This window comes from Saimiri boliviensis, chromosome 2 (assembly GCF_048565385.1).
Source record: "Saimiri boliviensis isolate mSaiBol1 chromosome 2, mSaiBol1.pri, whole genome shotgun sequence".
Taxonomy (NCBI): domain Eukaryota; kingdom Metazoa; phylum Chordata; class Mammalia; order Primates; family Cebidae; genus Saimiri; species Saimiri boliviensis.
The window spans coordinates 232,684,865-232,702,946 of NC_133450.1; the positions used below are offsets into that span (position 1 = coordinate 232,684,865).

General features: G+C 52.3%; 2 protein-coding genes across 2 annotated transcripts in view; one reads left to right on the forward strand and one right to left on the reverse strand.

Moving 5' to 3' along the window:
* Positions 1–2,224: 2,224 nt before the first annotated feature.
* LOC120366315 (NUT family member 2G-like) lies at positions 2,225–9,276 on the reverse strand. The gene is made up of 8 exons (XM_039474665.2): positions 9,129–9,276; positions 8,077–8,773; positions 6,070–6,198; positions 4,963–5,102; positions 4,207–4,496; positions 3,684–3,800; positions 3,143–3,319; positions 2,225–2,839 (listed from the first exon to the last, which is right to left on the reverse strand). The coding sequence occupies exons 1-8, from the start codon at positions 9,274–9,276 to the stop codon at positions 2,225–2,227; spliced, it is 2,313 nt and encodes a 770-aa protein (XP_039330599.2).
* Positions 9,277–11,168: 1,892 nt separating this feature from the next.
* LOC120366314 (isoleucine--tRNA ligase, cytoplasmic-like) overlaps positions 11,169–18,082 on the forward strand; it is a 33,170-nt gene continuing 26,256 nt past the window's right edge. Inside the window, 5 exon segments of the mRNA XM_074395514.1 lie at positions 11,169–11,737; positions 12,101–12,164; positions 12,645–12,765; positions 16,243–16,334; positions 17,768–17,845. Of these exon segments, the coding sequence (XP_074251615.1) occupies positions 12,120–12,164; positions 12,645–12,765; positions 16,243–16,334; positions 17,768–17,845 (336 nt within the window). The 5' untranslated portion in view covers positions 11,169–11,737; positions 12,101–12,119.

An 18,082-nucleotide genomic window follows, 5' to 3' on the forward strand; every position in this document is an offset into this window, starting at 1 on the left:
TTGGGAGTTAGGGCTTCAGGAATTGTGGGGGACACGTTCAGTCTATCGGAGCCCCCCAGTGAGCCCCACTGTCCCCGTTTAGGGGCAGATTTTAGGCTTAAGGCGGGACACAGAGGTGGAGGAAGCACAGGTTCTGCCTCCTGGGAATGGTTCAGCCAAAACAAGGACAGGGATGTGGGGCAGACAACAGCCAGTGGGGTAACCAGCAGGAGTCCCGAGGTGCCACTAAGCCGAGGTGTCACTTTCATCCTTAGGTGAGGAAGTTGGCTGAGCACCACACACACCAGAGTACAGACCATGTTCCCTTCAAACACAGCTCACTTACCATTCCTCAACCCTGCAAAGGGGAGGTGCTACCTCGTCTCCTGAGGATGGCCCTGAAGGCATAGGAGTCACGGGAACTGTGCACATCACCCACCAGTGACTCTTCACTCCCCACATTTTTCCCAATGGGCTGATGTGCACCGAGCTGGGGAAGCCCTGCCAGGATAAACTCTTCTTCCCAAAGGCCACAGAGGGCAAGCGTCTGACACTGCCCACATGGAGCAGAAGGGAGGGGGCAGAGGGGCATCTGTCCAGCTGACTGGTGTGTTCTGTGGGCGGGTGGGGCTGGAGAGGACCCAAACATGGCTCCCTTTGTCACTCAGCAGAGGCCAGACCACCGTGTAAGGTACAGCTGTGCCCCACCAGCCTCTGCTGCTGTGCCAGTCCCCAGCACCATGACCACAGCTCTGCATGCAGGGAGTACTGGGACCAGTGCTCTGGCAGTCACTGTGGTCCTGAGCCAACAAGTGCCCTGGGGAGGAACCAGAACTCAGACGGTGAAGAAGGTGTTGGCCACGAGGGAACCAGGGCGGGTGCCGGGTCCTGTCTATGCTGGGATCTGAGATTCTGAGAGGTGGGTTAGGGGTAAAGGGGTAGAGGTCGACCACATAGGGTGAGGGGAGTTCAGCAGAGATGGGGAGGACAGGACAATGTGGGAAAGAGCAGAGCATCCTCCCCAGCCTCAGTCCCTCTCCTGATGCAGTCCTCATCTCACTCTTAGACTCTGGAAGTCTCCCTTCAGCGAACACCAGGCCCCCGACTCCCAGGGCACTTCCCAGACAGCCCCTGCTCTGTCCTTGAGGTCTGAGCCTGGCAGAAGGGCGGCTGACCCTCGGCCCCTCTCGGCCCAGGTCCCAGCTCTGCCTGGCCCTGGGACCAGCAGACACACCCACCCTGCACCTGGCAGGCTGGCCATGCTTGTGCCCGTTGGTGATGGTGGGTTGGGAGGGAACTGTTTCAGATACCAATGTAAATCTGTGTCTGCATCAATTCCACACAAGAGTTCAGTCATCATGTGGGAAGGGAATCATAGCTGTGGGGGGCTCCATGCAGGACCCCGAGGGCCCCTGAGGCCAGTCCCTGTGGCCACAGCAAGGAGCACCTGCTTCCGCCAGTTGGACAAGACTCTTTCCTGCCCAGAAACGGGAGAGGGACTTCCCCTGCTCCTCACCCGCCATCGTATCACAAGCACACCTGTGTGGATGGACGCCTCAACATCTCCCCTCAGCCCGGGGCCTGAGCTCTTCCTGATGAGGGTTAAGCAGGAGCAGCCGCCTCTCCCTGTGTCCCTGTTGCAGGCAGCTGCCTTCTCCTCAGCTCCCACTGGGCATAACAAGAGCCAGCCAGCTCTCAACATCCCAGGATTTTCCAGGGATGCTGATAACTGAAGCAGGCGGGGCTTTGTGAGTGGGTGGTGGGAGGGATCAGAGCTTCCTAAGCATCCGTCAGTCCCTGGAGCACCTGAAGGGGCAGCCTACACCTGGAGAAAAGAGTGGGCTGGCCCCCCTGGGTCCCCAGTGCCTGGCATCTCCTGGTCCCTCTGCCCTCCTTCACAGACCCCCTCCACTGAGCAGCACAGCCCTGAGGACAGAGGCAGCAATCCGGAGAGCATTTCCAACACAACTATATTTATTCAGATTTACACACAAGACCGGGAAGGTATTGCTCCCCACGCCCTACCTCCTACCCCTAGGCCCTGCCTTCCAGTTCAGCCACCCTCTCCCTCTCCTTCCTCGCCCACCCTCTCCCTCCTCTCCCTCTCCTGCCCTCCAAAGCTAGGGCCCAGCAAGATCAGCAGTGGTGGAGAAGTCTTTGCTTTGAGGCTTCCAATGCCGTGAGGGTCTGAGAGTTGAGAGCCCCACCCTTGGGGATTGGCACCAGAGAGCCTGCCCTGTGGCTCCTACTTTCTATAATGGCGCTTTTTCTTCCTCTTAGAGACCAAGTGGTCACCCTTTCTCTTTTGAGACTGTGAGGGGCCACCCAGCTCCCGAGCCAGGGATTGTGCCCCAGAGACTCCGAGCCCAGGCCCTAGGTGGGGTGAATGTTCAGCAGGGAATGGGCCTCTGAAGAGAGCTCGCTTCTTGGACTTGGTGGCAGGAGCGGGTGCTGGGCTGAGGCCTCTTCTCTTTGCAGATTGGGACCGAAGAGCTCCCTGGAGTCCCCGTCCTTCTGGGCTGAGAAGGCCCAAGGCAGGGACAGGGCTCTCAGACAGCTTCCCGGGCAGCAGCCTGTAGTTGGTACCCACGACAGAAACCATACCAGGGCTTTCCCTCTCCTCCTCACTTGACCCCTTAGACAACCTGTGTGACTCCTTGACAGGAGAGGCTCCAGGGAGACCCCAGGTGTCTTTGGTCCCCACGCCTGGGCAGGTGGGTCTATGGTCCTGGGGAGGAGAGTCTGGCCGGGCAGCCCTCAGCCAGCGGGAATCCAATCTCTCCAAAAGCACAACAGGGATTTTGGACCTGGCTATCCCAGTGCGCTCTCTGCCTCGTCCCTGAGTGTCCCGAGAGGCTGTCTGGGACCTTCCTCTGTGGTCCTGGGGAGTAGAGTATGGCCCGGCAGCCTTCAGCTTGTGAGAATCCAGCCTCTCCAAAAGGACAACAGGGTTTATGGACCTGGCCATCCCAGTGCATACTCTGCCTTGTCCCTGAGGGTCCTGGGAAGCCCTCTGGGGGATGGGTCTGTGATCCTGAGGAGGAGAGTTTGGCCGGGAAGCCCTCAGCTTGTGGGAATCCAGACTCTCCAAGAGCATAACAGGGTTTTTGGACCTGGTCATGCCAGTGCGTGCTCTGCTTCGTCCCTGAGGGTCCCAGGCAGCTGTCTGGGGTGGGCAGGTTTCCATGCTGACTCTTTGCTGGTGGCCAGGGACATCTTTCTCTGCTCCTTGGCCTGCTGCAGACTCAGAAGAGATTGAGCCCAACCGGGCGGTGCCATGATTAGGGGCTGCCCTCGCACACCGTTCCTCCTTCAAGGATAGGCGGCGCTTCTCTGCTACCTGCGGGAGGAAAGGGGGCACTTACTGGCACTGCCCCAAGTGTGAGCGGGGCCCAGGGTGGTGGAGACGGCCCAAGGGCACTTGGGCGGCAGGCAGGGAAGCCTGAGGCAGCTGGGCTTCCTGTCAAAGATAGAGGGTGTGGCTCTGCAGGGCATCCCGCTGGGCCTCACTGCAGTTTGCATCCTGACCCCCCTCCCTGGCTCCTCTCCATCCTGCTCCATCTGAACCTGCACCTCCCCACCTCGGAGTGGCTCCCCAAGAAGCTGAGCATCCCGGCAGGGTCGGGTAGACAATCAGGTGGCGCCTGTGTGCCGGGTCCCTCCTGCCCCTGGGCTGTCTGGGTTCCCCTCCCTCCCTGCTCTACCTGGGCAAGGGTGAGTCCTTCCTCCTGCTCCAGCTCCTGGCTTAGGGCCAAGAAATCCATCTGTGGATCTGGGGAAAGCAATTCTTCCAGGAATTGGGGGTGAATGACGGCCTCTACCTGGAAACAGAAGGAAGACGGCGTGAGGTTCCTGGGAAGGGTGTCCTTGGTTCATGGAGCCAAGGACACCTGGAGGAGATGCAGAAAGCAGCGAGCGCCCCGTCCCCACCCTTCTGAAGCTGTCTCATACCATGGCGACCACCAGCTCCACACACAGACCACAGACCTGGTAGCATCCACACATGCAGACAGAGACACACAAACCACACACAGACAGACCCACATACGACACAGGAAAATACACAGACACAAGTAACATACACACGCCACACTCACACCCACACAGGCACACAAAAACACACAGTAAAAAATCACAGGCACAAACACACAGCAGAGCTTAATTCCAAGGACCTGTGAGTGCCACCCCCTGGAATTCTGCAGACCCCAGCAGTTCAGTCCAGCACACCTTGGTGACGAAGTCTTTCTGGGAACACAGATTGTCAACGTAGCTCAAGACGCCTGGATCTAGAAGCATCCCGTCCCCTTCCTGCTCCACTTCACCCGCTTCCCATTGTGCCTTGAGCTCCCCGATGGCCCCAGCGGGAGGCCCCAGCAGCTCCTCCATGATGTCCACATACTCCTGCACCACTTCAGGGGGGATCTCCTCGGGGGCCTTGGTCTCCGCTGGCCGCTGGGGCCTGGGTGGTGACAGGCAGGCAGGCGGGGCCTTGGGGCCGGCCTTGCTGGGAAGGTGCACTGAGGCAGGGAGGGAGGGCGATGGGCGTGGTGAGGGCTGCTCCTCCTGCCTGCACCACACAGGGGAGGGCAGGGCTCGGGGACGTGAAGTGGGTCCCAGCGGGGTCAGGACCATCTGAACCACAGTGCCCCAGAGGAGACGCCGCAGGAGGGGTACATGGGAGACAGCATTGTTTTAGAGGAAGCTTGGAGTCACTGATGAGCTGAGTGCTCTACCTGTTGATCCCTGCTTCCTGGGCAGATTGTTGAGTTTTAAAATGGTGAGGAGAGAGAGTAGCTGGGAAACTTGACCAGGTGAATACCCACTTCATGACCACGGGATGCCCCGCCCCCCAGCTTCCCTGAGCTATTTTGTTGGAAGGAGCAAATCCCTCTCTTGAAGGGAGGCATGAGGTGTGGGGACAGTGGTCTGCCTTGGCCCCTGTGGCCTTTGCTGTGGCTTCTGTGGGAATGTGGGAAGCCATACCAGACTGATTGGCCACCTGAGGGGCCGGGGTTCCTTGATGTTCAAGCCTCGGTGGGGCTGGAGGAGGCAGGTACTGGGACCCCTTCATCCACTGCGACTTCTGAATCTGCATCTCTTCCTCAGCCTCAAACTCCAGGAACCTGGGGTGAAGAAGGTGCAGGCGGTGCTGAGAGGGTCCAGGCGCCCTGCCCCCAGGACCAGGCAGCAGCCAATGGCAGGGATGGGAAGGAGTGCCTCGGGCAGGTTGTGCAGGCCCTCCCTGGGGTCCATCCCCCAGTCCCAGAAGGGAGCAGCTCCCAGAGTTCTGGGGTCACCCTCCCTCACCCAGCCCCTGCAGAGCCCATGGCATCAATAGGGCTTGCTGACTGAAGTCAGGGCCAAGAGGCCCTGGAGGGCACCAGGGCGTCACCTCCTCAAGGCTTCAGCTGGCCAGTGTTGGGGTTTATGGCAGAAGGCGTCAGGAATATTGCCCAGATGCACGAGTACTGAGGTTGGGACTGTGGGGATAACCTAGGAGGACGAGGCCTGGGAGACCCTGGTCAGGAGGAAGCAAAAGCTGGACCCAGAAGACAGGGCCCCTTTCTCCTGAGGCTGCTGTCTGTCTGTCTTAACAGAGGGGAATTCCCAGTAGCAAAGGCAGGCAGGCCAGAGATGGGTCTCATGGTGTCCTGGACGCAGGTCTCTCCTGACCCAGCGCAGGTTTCTGCAATCCTGGCCAGGCCGGGATGGGTGAAAACCGACTTCTGGCCATGGCTGTGAGGAGAGTGCACCACACTCTATAGTCACCGGGGCCCCTTTTCCCCGTCCCCACAGCTGGAGGTGACCACCTTTGGGCTGTGATGCTGGCTGCTCCCTTCAAGACCCCCAGTGTCAAGGCAAGGGTTGGCCACAGGCCGGGCAGGGCGTCACTTCCCACCAGGGCTGGTTAGAGACCCAAGAGCACTCTAGGAGGGAGGAGCAGCTTGCTGAGGGAGCCAGGGGCTCAGGGGGGCCTGTTTGTCCACACCCTCCTCATGCCCCACGCTGAGAAGCCACCATGGCCACCAAGCTTCTTGTCACCCTCTCTCACCCTGCCATGCGGGATCTGCCCCTGCACCCCAGACTCACTTTCCCGCCATCTCGTAGTAGATCATCCGGTCAAAGTTGCTCGTGAGCTGCCATTCCCGCATGGCCTGCCACAGTCCCTCCTCCAGGGTCATGCTGGGCTTCCGCCGGGCCAGGGATCTGAGAACTGGGCTGTAAAGCAGTGCAGTCAGTCCCAGTCCATGAGCCCACCCTCCATATCAAGCCCACGGTCCCAACACCCAGCCCCTGTCCTCCCCACACTTCTACTGCCATCTGTCCCTGTCCTGTTCTTCCCGACATGGGCAGGGCATGCCCGCGAGACCAAACATCAACACAAGCCAACGGGTGGCCTCTCCAACTACCCCTGGAGTCCTCAGTGTTACAGTGTTGACAAGTGAACTCAGTACTATGGGTGGCACGTGTGTGTCTCCAGCATTCCTGTGCTCATGCCCTCAGCCCCAGTGTGTCAGTTCTTGGAGTCAATTAGGGTTAGAGCAGGTCATGAGGGTGGATTCCAGTCATGGCATCAGAACCCTGATAAGGGCAGGAGGAGACACCAGGGCTCTCCCTCTCAGCCACAGGAGGACACAGCCAGAGGCAGCCCTCTCCAGCCAGGGTACCAGTCTGCAGCTGCCTTGATCTGGGACTTCCGGCCTCTGGAACTGGGAGACGTGACTGTATCCTGATAAAGCACCCAGTCTATAGGAGTTGTTATGGAGGAGCCTGAGCTGACTCAGACAGCATGCACACAGAATGACCGGGGAGCCAGGGTTAACGTGCAGGTTCCAGGGCCCCAGGACTGAGCATTTAACCAGCTTCCTGGAGACTCTGGAGCAAGGCAGCCCCTGGGGACGTAGCCTCTGAGTCCTGGAGAGGAGCAGAAACCAGAACCAAAGCAGAGCGGTATCCAAGCCCACTGAACGCGGATCCTGTGAGCCTGGGGCGGCTCCACTCCGAGAATCAGGGTCCCCAGTGCACCGGAACTCAGCTCTAAGGGAGAAGGCAACCAGTCCCAGGATGCAGGAGCAGCAAGATTTTTGGGACAAAGATTAGGCCTACTTAACACCTACACCCTGGGCAGGGGACTTGCCTAGGGGAGTGGCCAGTGTGTTGCCTGGTGGATGTGATGATTTTCCCGTGGAATACGGGTTTGCTTATCCACGGGGGACACAGAGTCACAGAGGCACCGCAGGATGGAGAGAGGCGGGACTGGGACTGAAACCACAAACTCTCCCAGATGCTGGCATTGCTGCCTCAGTCACCACAGTCCACAGCTCTGGGCTGCTGTGCTCGTGGTGCACTCAGAGCCATCACTGGAACCCTTGGCTTTGGGGAGCGCTGTCCTAGATGGCCTACTCCTGATAATGATAGCAATAGGGATAGTATTCATAACTGCTATCATGTAATGTGTCACAGCGTGTGCCGGGCACTGTGCTGCGTGTGTCATAAGTGAGCTCAAGTCACCTCTTCACCATCCTCTGAATGAAGCATCATCGTCCCTTTTTCTAGGAGGGATCAAGGGCGAAGCTGCAAATACCTGCCCAGCGTGGACCCTAGTGCGGGGCCCAAGACCATCCCCTGTGCAGGCTCCACCACCGCTGTGCCAGTGGGACCTCAGCAGAACAGTGGACGTGTGCCAGGTTCCTGCAGCTCCCACCCCAGCCCCATGTGCTGTGTCCCTGGCCTTCGCCACTCAGGTCAAGGGGAGGCACTGGGGCGAACTCAAAGTCCTAAATCCAACCCGTGGCTCATGTCGGACCGGGAACCCTCTCTGACCTGGGTCTTCTGTAAACATTGTCATGAAAATGATTGAAAGGAAGGATTGGCTGGACTCACGGCACAGTGAGGGGCAGGTGAGATGTGGCCCCTGAGAGTCTGTCCTGAGCAGCAGCCAGATTAATGTTGCTGAACATGTGCCCTTCCATAGCTCAGCCCATCGCCTTCAACAGCGCTCTGCAAGCTCCCCTGAACAGCGTGACCTCCCGTCCATCCAGCAGCCCCTTTACGGGTGAGCTGCAGGACGAGCTCCGGTGCCCCGAGGACACTCACATGAAGAAGCAGGAAAGCGCTTCCGTGTCCGGACTCTGGGGAAGGTGCCTCCGGGCCAGGGGCTTGTAGTGCTGCCAGAGTCGGAAGTTCTCATACACGCTCTTGGGGTTGCAGGAGTCGTCCGGGGGGGCCTTGGCCTGGGAGGGAGCCAGGCTGCCCTCTCCATGAGCCCCTTGTGGCCATGGACCAGTGTTCCCTGGGGCCACGATGGGGGCCGGCTGGGGAGCAGGTGGTCGTCCTGGAGGAGGAAGGCCCTGGGACCAGCCTCCCTCGCAGGCCTGGGTGCCCCCAAAGACATGGGTAGCCATATCGGGCAGCACAGGGGCTGCTGCCAGGAGTCGGGGAGGTGGACATGTGACGCCCTCACAGAAGGCACCTGGAGCCTGCCAGACGAGGGGGCCCTGAGTTAGGACTAAGGTCTGTGCCTGAGGGGCCTTCATAGGCCCCACTTCTGTCTTCATCTGGACAAAGACGTTGGAAACCCCAGCCGAATTCAGGGCGTGGCCATCCTGTCCTGCCACCAGAGGGGTCCTTGGGAAGGCAGACAGCACCGGAGGGCCGCCTGGAGAAACTGCTGCAGTCACGAGGGGCGGCCCGTGTGCTGGGCCGGGAGCAGGTGTGGCGAAGGACAGAGCCGTGAACACTGGCATGGAGGCGCCAGGGTTCTCGGTCATGCCCGGTCCCAGCACTGGGTATGCTGTGAAGACAGAGGAAAGAGGTGAATGAACTGGGGTCTCAGGTCGTCCCTAGTCACTGGGGAATCAAGAGGGGTGTCCCAACAGCTGAGGGCGTGTGACACAAATCTGCAGCTTGCAGGTGTCCCTGAGTATGCATTGCATGCTCTGTTCCTCCACAGGAGGGTCACTTCACTAGAGAGCGGCAGTTAGCTAAGATTGCACCACTGCATTCTAGCCTGGGTGAGAAAGCAAGACTCCATCTCAGAAAAGAAACAATGAAAGAAAACCTCTGGGTGGAAATCTCTCCCAAGCCAGCACCCTGCGAACCCTGAAGATAACCCATAAGCATCACACCCAGTGTGCAAGTGATTGTACCAGCACCATGCACAGCAAGTGCTAAACATGGGTCAGAGTCAGGGAACACTCTCCTCAGTGCTCGGTGGTCCTGGCTGCCACTCAGGAAGCTCTGTTCCCAGGGAGCAGGTCTGAGAAGCAGTGGTGGCGTTTCCGGAGATACTGTCATTGCGCAGCCAGCAAGAGCAGCACACGATTAGAGCACAGCCAGCAAGCGGTGAGCAGTGGGGCTGTCAGGGGAGGTGTCCGGGGATTTTCACAGCTGCTGGTCATGTTACAGTAGGTAGGGGGACAATCAGCCCATCTCTAGTCCTTTTCCTTTGAGCTCCCAATAAATGAATATAGTGACCAACCAAGAATCAGACGTTCTTGGGCCACAGGCCAGGTGGGGCAAAGTTATCTGGAGCTCATTCCTGTTCACTAGAACCTCATGCAGTCTCCAGTCAAGGGGAATAGGGATACAGCACATGTACCTCATCAGTCAGGACACACATCCTAACTTGAATAATAATAAGAGGACCATTTTCCTATTTGTGTGTTATTCTCCTTCCTCTACTGAATAGGAAACCATCTTTCCAGACCCTTCCACTGAGAAGCAGCAAGAGTCCATGCCTGTCCCCTGTTCACGAGGTAGTAGACATGGAACAGATGCAAATCCTTCATCTCCACAGTAACACAAAGTGCAGAGGACAGGCCATGAGCTAGCAGACAAGAGGAAGTGGGTCTGAAGACCTGAGCTTCCACAAAACGATGAACAATTCAGAACAACCTGGGAAGCCCAGACCGTGTTGCCTGAACTTCCCCAACTGCCCCCACCCCTGTTAAATCAGAGCCAACAGCCACCTGAACTGACCGAGAAGCCACCTCTGGGGAGGGAGCTGAGAGGCTGTGACAGTTACAGTAGCCCCAGCCTCGCCCACCCAGAGGCTGTCACAGCCAACCCACCCAACAGTTTTCTGGCTGAGACCCCTTCTCCCCACTCCTCCCTAAGATCTAGAAAAGTCCAGTCCAAATCCCTCTGAACACTATGGAAGAACACCTTCCAGGTGCCTGAAGACACAACACAGGGCTCAGGCTTGCCTGTCATCCTCCCTGGGCCACCAGCACAACACCATCCCACCATTCCCCTACAAACACACGGTGATGTGACCTGTCCCCCTCTAGAAAGAATCAATACATCCACTCCATCCTTTCCCCTACACGGTGTATTCCCCCAGGCATCTTGATCTGCCTCTAAGGAGCCATCCTCCCTAACCACAGACTCAGGATGCCATGGCCATCTCCAGGTGTGATGTCTTTGGGGACATCCAGTGCTCCCACCCTCCTCAACATCAGCCCTATCAACTGTCCCCTGGGGCAGTGTGAAATTTGAATTCCCAAGGATTTGAAACATGGCAGAGACTTGGATAATGCCCCTGTCCCTACAGACTCACCTCCATTTGAAGCCATCCCCTTAGGCTGGGTGCTGGTCACCGCTGTCTGATAGTTTCCACAATGAGAAAAGTCAAGGGCAGGACCCAGAGAGTGAACTGCCTCAACAGATTCTCCTGAGTTCAGGTAGATCAGGGAAAATTTGAAAGTAAATAGGTTTAGAACATAGGACCCCAGACATTCTGCAGAGGGGGAGGGGCAGTGCAGCAGGTACTGGTAGGGGTGGGGGACATTCTGTGAAGAGCTCCAGCCAATAGGCAAGAACTGAGGTTCCCTTCCAGTTGGACGGCAGCAGCGTGGACTGTGTGAGCCTCTTTAGGCAACTTTTCAATTGTCCTTCGGGCTCAGAGCACAAAGCTTCAACCTGTTGACCCCTTTACTTCCATTCTTTATCAGCAGACCTACTTTTGTGCCCCTCAACCCATGCTGCTTCCCACTTGGGCTCTTTCCCGCTCTTGATGAATCTCAACAGGGGCTGCACTTCCTAAACACAATTTAGCACACTTCCTGAGAACCCTTGTGTTTGTCAGACGATCCACATCTGGATTCTCTGCCTGGTTCAGGCAGAAAGCCTTTAGAAGAAAGCCTTAGTCTGGGAAAGAGTGGCTTTTCGGCCAGAAAGCCTTTCATTTTGTTTCCCAGTATATTGTGCTGGTATTAAATGTTTATTTTTTAATACCAGACGGAGCTGCCTTCTTACATGCAGCCCTATTCTCCCGTGCAGCTCACCTCGATCTTAGCTGAGAAGATTGATGGAGAGAGATTCAAGCAAAATCATGGTAAACTTACCAAAACAACGTCCCCAGTAGTGGGGATTGCAGGTGTGCACCACCACATGCAGCTAATTTTTGTGTTTTTAGTAAAAGACAGGGTTTCACCATGTTGGCCAGGCTGATCTCCAACTCCTGACCTCAGGTGATATGCCTGCCTCGACCTCCCAAAATGCTGGGTTTATAGGCATGAGCCACTGTGACTGGCCTGTTAACACTGACTTCTGAGTTACTCCTTCCCATTTCCTTCTTTGTATTTCTATTTGCAAATGGTTTTTATCCTTATATCAAGATCATCTGTGATATTGACTTACTTAATTGGCATCTCCCTTTTGTTTTTACAAGTGATGGCCAGAAAATGAGCAAACGGAAAAAGAATTATCCAGATCGAGTTTCCATTATCCAGAAGTATGGTGCTGATGCGCTCAGGTACAAACCAGTGCTTTGCCTTGTGTGTATTTATTGTTTTTTATGTAAGCGTCTCCTTATACTATTAGAATTCTTAGATTTCGTTTATAGTTAGGTTTTTAACAACACATCTCTGTTATAATTTGGGTGTTATGTTGGTATGCTTGTTGATCTTCAACTCCCCAAATAGTTTTCTAAATAATAAAGGCATTTTTAAACCCAGAGGTCTGTTTGGGGAAGAGGACCTCTGTTGGGTGTTGTGGAGCTGACCAAGCCCTCCCCAGGCTGGATTCGGATTGCCTCTGCCTTACTTCCTTTCTAGGTTCCCTGTCTTGTTGGTATTCAAATTCTCTTTCATCATTTATTTTAATTTTGTACCTACAGAGCCATGTGAGATATATCTATGCTTGAGCCTGGTTGTGGTGCTGCCAGAGAAACAAAGCAGGACGTGAGTTTGTGTGTGTGGAGCAGGGACTTAAGATCAAGGAGGATTTTGCAAAGAGTGGGATAGAACATTCTAGGTAAAATGAACGCTTTAGCATGGCAATTACTTCTCAGTACTCATTTTCAGTTGGTGGACAATCATTCAGTCCTAGACAGTTTTACTGTCCTTCCTTCCTGAGGTTTAAAGTAACTAAACCCTGCACTTTCTGACAAGGTTTTAGAATGTCTCTCAATTCTTAATTACTGTTTGGTGCCGAGAAGTAATGCTTTCCTAAACTCTCTTCGGTTCACTCAAAAACATAATTGAGGACTTAATGTCCTACGTTAGTGCTTATCTTGAAAATATTGCTGAAAATCAGAAATTCACATTGCCAGCAGGGTTTGGGATTTTTTTTTATTTGTTTGTTTAAGTGATTTTAAAAGTTTATTTCCTTATAGTAACTTACCCCAATGTGCAAGTGTTTCACTGATTGTTCATTCCTAGGAAGAAGAAACAGAATTTCTCTACAGTGAGAACATAGTTAGAAAAGGCCCCAACATTACAGACCAGTGGATCCTGTCCTTCATGCAGTCTCTCATTGGCTTCTTTGAGACTGAAATGGCAGGTGAGTCTCTCTTGGTCTCTCCTCCCAGAACTGCTGTCTCTGTAACTGCCCTTTTGGTATGTATCTGTCTGTAAACACAGTAGAAATATTGAGAGATACAGAAAATTAAATAATTACTTCCTTTCCCCTCTCAAATGTAGTTTTGTTAAGGCTTGTTAATTGTTGGGATGTCTTTGTTTCAAGACCCTGGGGAATTCTGACCTGGCTTGGTGGCTCACACCTGTAATCCCCAGCATTTTGGGAGGCTGAGGCGGGCAGATCACCTGAGGTCAGGCGTTCAGACCAGCCTGGCCAACACTGGTGAAACCCCGTCTCTACTAAAAATACATCAAAGAAAAAATTAGCTTGCCATGGAGGTGGGCACGTGTAACCCCAGCTACCCAGGAGGCTGAGGCGGGAGAATCGCTTGAACCTGGGAGGGGGAGGCTGCAGTGAATCGAGATTGCACCACTGCCTGGGTGACAAGAGTGAAACTCCATCTTTAAAAAAAAAAAGCACTGAGCAATTCTGTCTTTAGGGGTGTCCTGACGAGCTCAACCCTCCACGGAAGAGCTTTGGAGCTCGGTAGCTGCGGGTTCAAAGCCCAGCTCTACCACTTGTTCCCAATCCAGAGAGTTGCCTCAAGTCTGACCGTCAGTTTCTTTTTTTTCTTCTTTTTTTTTTTTTTAATTTTTATGGGTACATAGATATATATATTTATGGGGTATATGAGATATTTTTAGACAGGCATACAATGTGTGATAATCACATCAGAGTAAATGTGGTATCCATCACCTCAAGCATTTATTGTATCTTTAAACATCCCAATTATACCCTTTTAGTTGTTTTTAAATGTACAAGAAATTGTTGTTGACTGTAATCACCCCATTGTGCCATCAGATGCTACTCATTCATTCTATCTTGACCTTCAGTGTCTTTATTTGCAAAATGCCCAGTACTGTTTGTAAGGCCTTAGTAGAGATGATTTCCATAAAGTAGTTGGCAGATAATAGGTACTCAATAAATAATACTACATTTATAAGTTATTTTTAGGTCTATTACTGAATAGTCCCCATCTTTTCCAGAAAAATTAGAAAAGTCAGAAGAGCAGTAATGAAATGCACATATTGCTATATTTCTATTAACTAACATCAGTAAGTTTGTTAGGTAATTTTATAGAGATTCAAAACTACATTATGTTGAGTTCCTCAGGGTTTCAGATAGTTAGAACCATAGGTCCAAGTGAGATATCTAGGACACCTCAAACAGTCAGTTAAAGTGGGCAGGCAGAGGCCCTGGGTCACAGTGAGGACGAAAGAGGGCAAGGCAAATCCATCCTCACAGGACCCTGCAGATCCTGCTGCTGTTGGGCAGAGCAGCGACCACCACCGACCTGGGATTCACCATTAGCCTGTATACTGGGGCATGCCACTCCCTGGAAAAGGCAGTACTGCCCCACATAGCACAAAAAGACTGTTAATCAGTCGCCCTAAAGGATTTGTCCACCTTGTTAAACATGTAGAAGGATCATGAGAGTCCAGCTGTTGCTCAGATGGACGTGAATGAAGATGGAAATGAATGTGAGGCTGATTCCTGCCCTGAGGAGGGCAGCACTGGGAGTCCAGCACACTCCGCCCAGACTGCTCACAGCTGTGTCTGCTTTTCCCTCCTGAGTGATGGGTGGGAAATGTGGGGATTGTTGCTTGGAGCAGCTGCCATAACCTGGTGAAGCTGGATCTGGAGAGTGTGCACCCTGCCTGGAGCCTCATCTGCCTGGAGATCAGCAGCCACGTTGTGTGGGTCATGTTTAAGTCCCAGCTCTGCCAGCCTGTCAGCTTCATGCCCTCCACTCCCTCAGCAGCACTGTGGCTGTGAGAGGACCTGGCTCACAGGTTGGCGGTGTCCTGGGTTGTGGCTGCTGCTGCTGCCCCCGTATGTTGTATGTCCATTCATTGCATGTGGGGTTCATTTACTCCCTCAGAGTTGAAACCAGAACATAGAAAACCTGAGCTTCCTGGAAGGTAAAAAGTGGTGTGAACCCTAGAAATCATTTAGACAGACCTTAGTCACTGAAATCACCTGTTGAGGAAAGTGTGACCAGCTAACGACTCTGGCCTGGGGCTCAGCCTACTGGCACCTGAGTTCTGGTCTTTGTGAACAGCAGCAGAGCAGCTCTGCCCGTTACAACTTCTCATCTCTTTAGCTTAGACCAGAAGCCTCATTAAAACTCCCTGGATTCTTTTCATTATCATAAACTGTGTTTGTTTCTAAGTGTTGCTCTTTTGGTGTTTGTTTTTATGCAACAGAATATTAATTTAAAGGGGAGGTGAATGAGAATCCTTAAAATAAGCCTTGCCTCAGACACAACTGGCTGAACACCCTTTCTTTCCTGACTGACCTCTGAGTTTCTCAGGGAATCCTTCAAATCCTCCTAATTCCTCAAGACCTTCACTGCCTCTTTTGCTGTTTTTACTGAACTGTTTTTTTTTTTGTTTTGTTTTGTTTTGTTTTTTTTGAGATGGAGTTTCGCTCTTGTTACCCAGGCTGGAGTGCAATGGCGCCATCTCGGCTCACCATAACCTCCGCCTCCTGGCTTCAGGCAATTGTCCTGCCTCAGCCTCCTGAGTAGCTGGGATTATAGGCACGCGCCACCATGCCCAGCTAATGTTTGGTATTTTTAGTAGAGATGGGATTTCACCATGTTGACCAGGATGGTCTCGATTTCTTGACCTCGTGATCCACCCGCCTCAGCCTCCCAAAGTGCTGGGATTACAGGCTTGAGGCACCGCGCCCGGCAGACTGGACTGTTTTAATACTTAGAAAGCAAGTTACATTTTATTCGTATCCTATGCCAGTTTCTCAACTGCAGCACTATGGACAGTTTGGGCCAGATCATCCTCTGTGGTGGGGCTGTGCTGTGCATTATAAGATGCTGAGCACCATCTCCGGGGTCTATCATTAGATTCCAGTAGCACCATGCTACTTGCCAAATTGCGGCAAGCAAAATGTTTCTTAAAACACTGACACATGTTCCCTGCAGGGCAAAATTGCTTTTGTTTGAGAATCACCGGCCTATGCTGTGCCTTTTAGCATCTGCTTTGAGCTTTTCAGTTGCAGTACAATGTCCTACAATAGAAAGGAGTTGGGCATTGTTGACGCTGTCAAATTGCACAACTCTCTGTAAACGGTATTTGCTGCAGTTGTGTTGTGGGCAGCCTTGGACTTTGATCCACACATATCGGAGTTGGCTTTTTTCACTGACCAGTGGGAATTCACATGTGGCTCATAGGGTGGTTTTATGTGTGCATCTCGAAACACCTTGACTGCCATGTAGCACATCCTCAACAAATGGTCGTTACATGATTACTTCATTTTGGTTCTTAGTAAGTGGAGGCCCTTGAATAGAAGAGGCTGCCCGTTCTTTGTTGTATCCAGCCCTCTCTCCAGCCCAGGTGCCTGGTACTCACTCACTGCCTGATTGACTTGTCTTACTTTTAGCTTATAGGCTTTACACTGTGGTGCCTCGCCTTGTCAAGTTTGTAGATATTCTCCCCAATTGGTATATTAGAATGAACCGCAGAAGATTAAAGGTAAGTGCAGACTGCTGTTGAGAAAAGCAGAAAGCACATGAAGTTTGAGAGTAGAAGAAATATGAGAATAGCCCAAAGGGAAAGGAACATTTTCAGATGCTCTCAGTTTTTGAAGCTATGCTTTTCTTCTCTTTTTACCTTGCATTTTAACTGTATTTGCCATTTGAGGCATAGGGATCTATAAGTTCTAAAAGTCATTTTGCATTTTTTTCACAACACAGTTACGTACATATATATTGGACGGAGAATGTCAGGGCACGAACCGGACTAAACTGAGCAGACCTCTTAACATTCGAAATAAAATCATGCAAATATTTTATTAAAATATTGCCAGGTATGGCTTTAATATTGAGAGGGATACTGCCTTGCATTTACCACAAGGGAGTCGGTTATTTGGCTGTGGGCAGAACTCCTGTGTAGCTGTTGGGGGTTTAGGATGAACAGAGCATAGGTCCTGGTCTCAGGAATTAAGCAGGGTACATAAATAACAATGACGTATAACAGGGAGAGCCAAGTCTCTTTACCGTAGGCCCAGTAAAGGCTCCCACCACCCATTAGTCATGTCTTTTTTTTTGAGACAGAGTTTCATTCTTGTCACCCAGGCTGGAGTGCAATGACAGGATCTTGACTCACTGCAGCCTCTACCTCCCAGGGTCAAGTGATTCTCCTGCCTCAGTCCCCTGAGGAGCGGAGATTACAAGTGTGTGCCACCACGCCCATCTAATTTTTGTATTTTTAGTAGAGGCAGGTTTTACCATGTTGGCAAGGCTGGCCTTGAACTCCTGACTTTATGTGACCCACCTACCTCAGCCTCTCAAAGTACTGGTATTACAGGCATGAGCCGCCACATGCAGCCAGTCATGGCTTAAAATGCATTAATAATAAAACCTTGCAACACAACTATAATTTTGTTTCTGTGCAGGTGTATCTCACACACACATCTAGAACATATGCTAAGATGTGTACAGTAGTTATCTCTGGATAACTTATTCATGGTTGAAATTTTTTCATTATCTTCGTTTTTCCTACAATGAATTAGTTTTTTTTAATAACACAGTATATACTCTTTTAACATAAAATATCTTATTTAAAGGCACTTGAAAGTTTTCAGTTAGCAGCTGTTTCTGTCTGTTTTGGGTAGATCCATTCTGCCCTCAGCCTTTTGGTCCTACAGTTAGGCTTCACTTTCCTGTCGGCTCGCCTCAGGTGGGGATAGAGGGATAGCAGCTGCACGTCCTGGCTGAGCTTCCTGCACTGCCTTGCAGGGCCACCCTAGACAGCCTGTGGTGGTGGCCCTTTCTTCTTACTCTGCCTCGTGTCCCGTCTATGTGCTGCATGCTGTTTGAGGGTTGCCTCTTTTTAATCAACTTTTTTTTTATAATAAACGCTTAATTTTAGCAGTCTGAAGTTTATGTTTCCTTTTTACTCATTAGGGTGAAAATGGGATGGAAGATTGTGTCATGGCCCTAGAAACCTGGTTTAGTGTTCTGCTCTCTCTTTGCAGACTTATGGTAAGATGGTTGGCTTCTCTCTAGTACCCTTTGGCCTGCATGCTGCCTTCAGTACCCAATTGCTGCAGCGTCCTCCTTTTATATCTATTCTCTGTTATTCCACCAAAAACAGAAATAGATGTTTTGTAACAGCTTATAGCTGTAGTTTCTTTTCAGAAATCTTACTAGCTTCTGCATGTTAAGTGAGGACTAAGAAACAGTAGAGTTTTTCTTGCAATCTCTGGTAGTATAGTGTAT

What these genes read in the sequence shown, in the direction of transcription:
- LOC120366315 (XM_039474665.2), bottom strand. Translation starts at nt 9,276, where the DNA reads ATGACAGTATCTCCGGAAACGCCACCACTGCTTCTCAGACCTGCTCCC. An exon ending in TCAGGTGGCCAATCAGTCTG is followed by an intron (nt 4,497 to 4,962) that starts GTATGGCTTCCC and finishes TCCCTGCCTCAG; the next exon opens with TGCACCTTCCCAGCAAGGCC. An exon ending in AAACCTGCCCACCCCAGACA is followed by an intron (nt 2,840 to 3,142) that starts GCTGCCTGGGAC and finishes GGAAGGTCCCAG; the next exon opens with ACAGCCTCTCGGGACACTCA.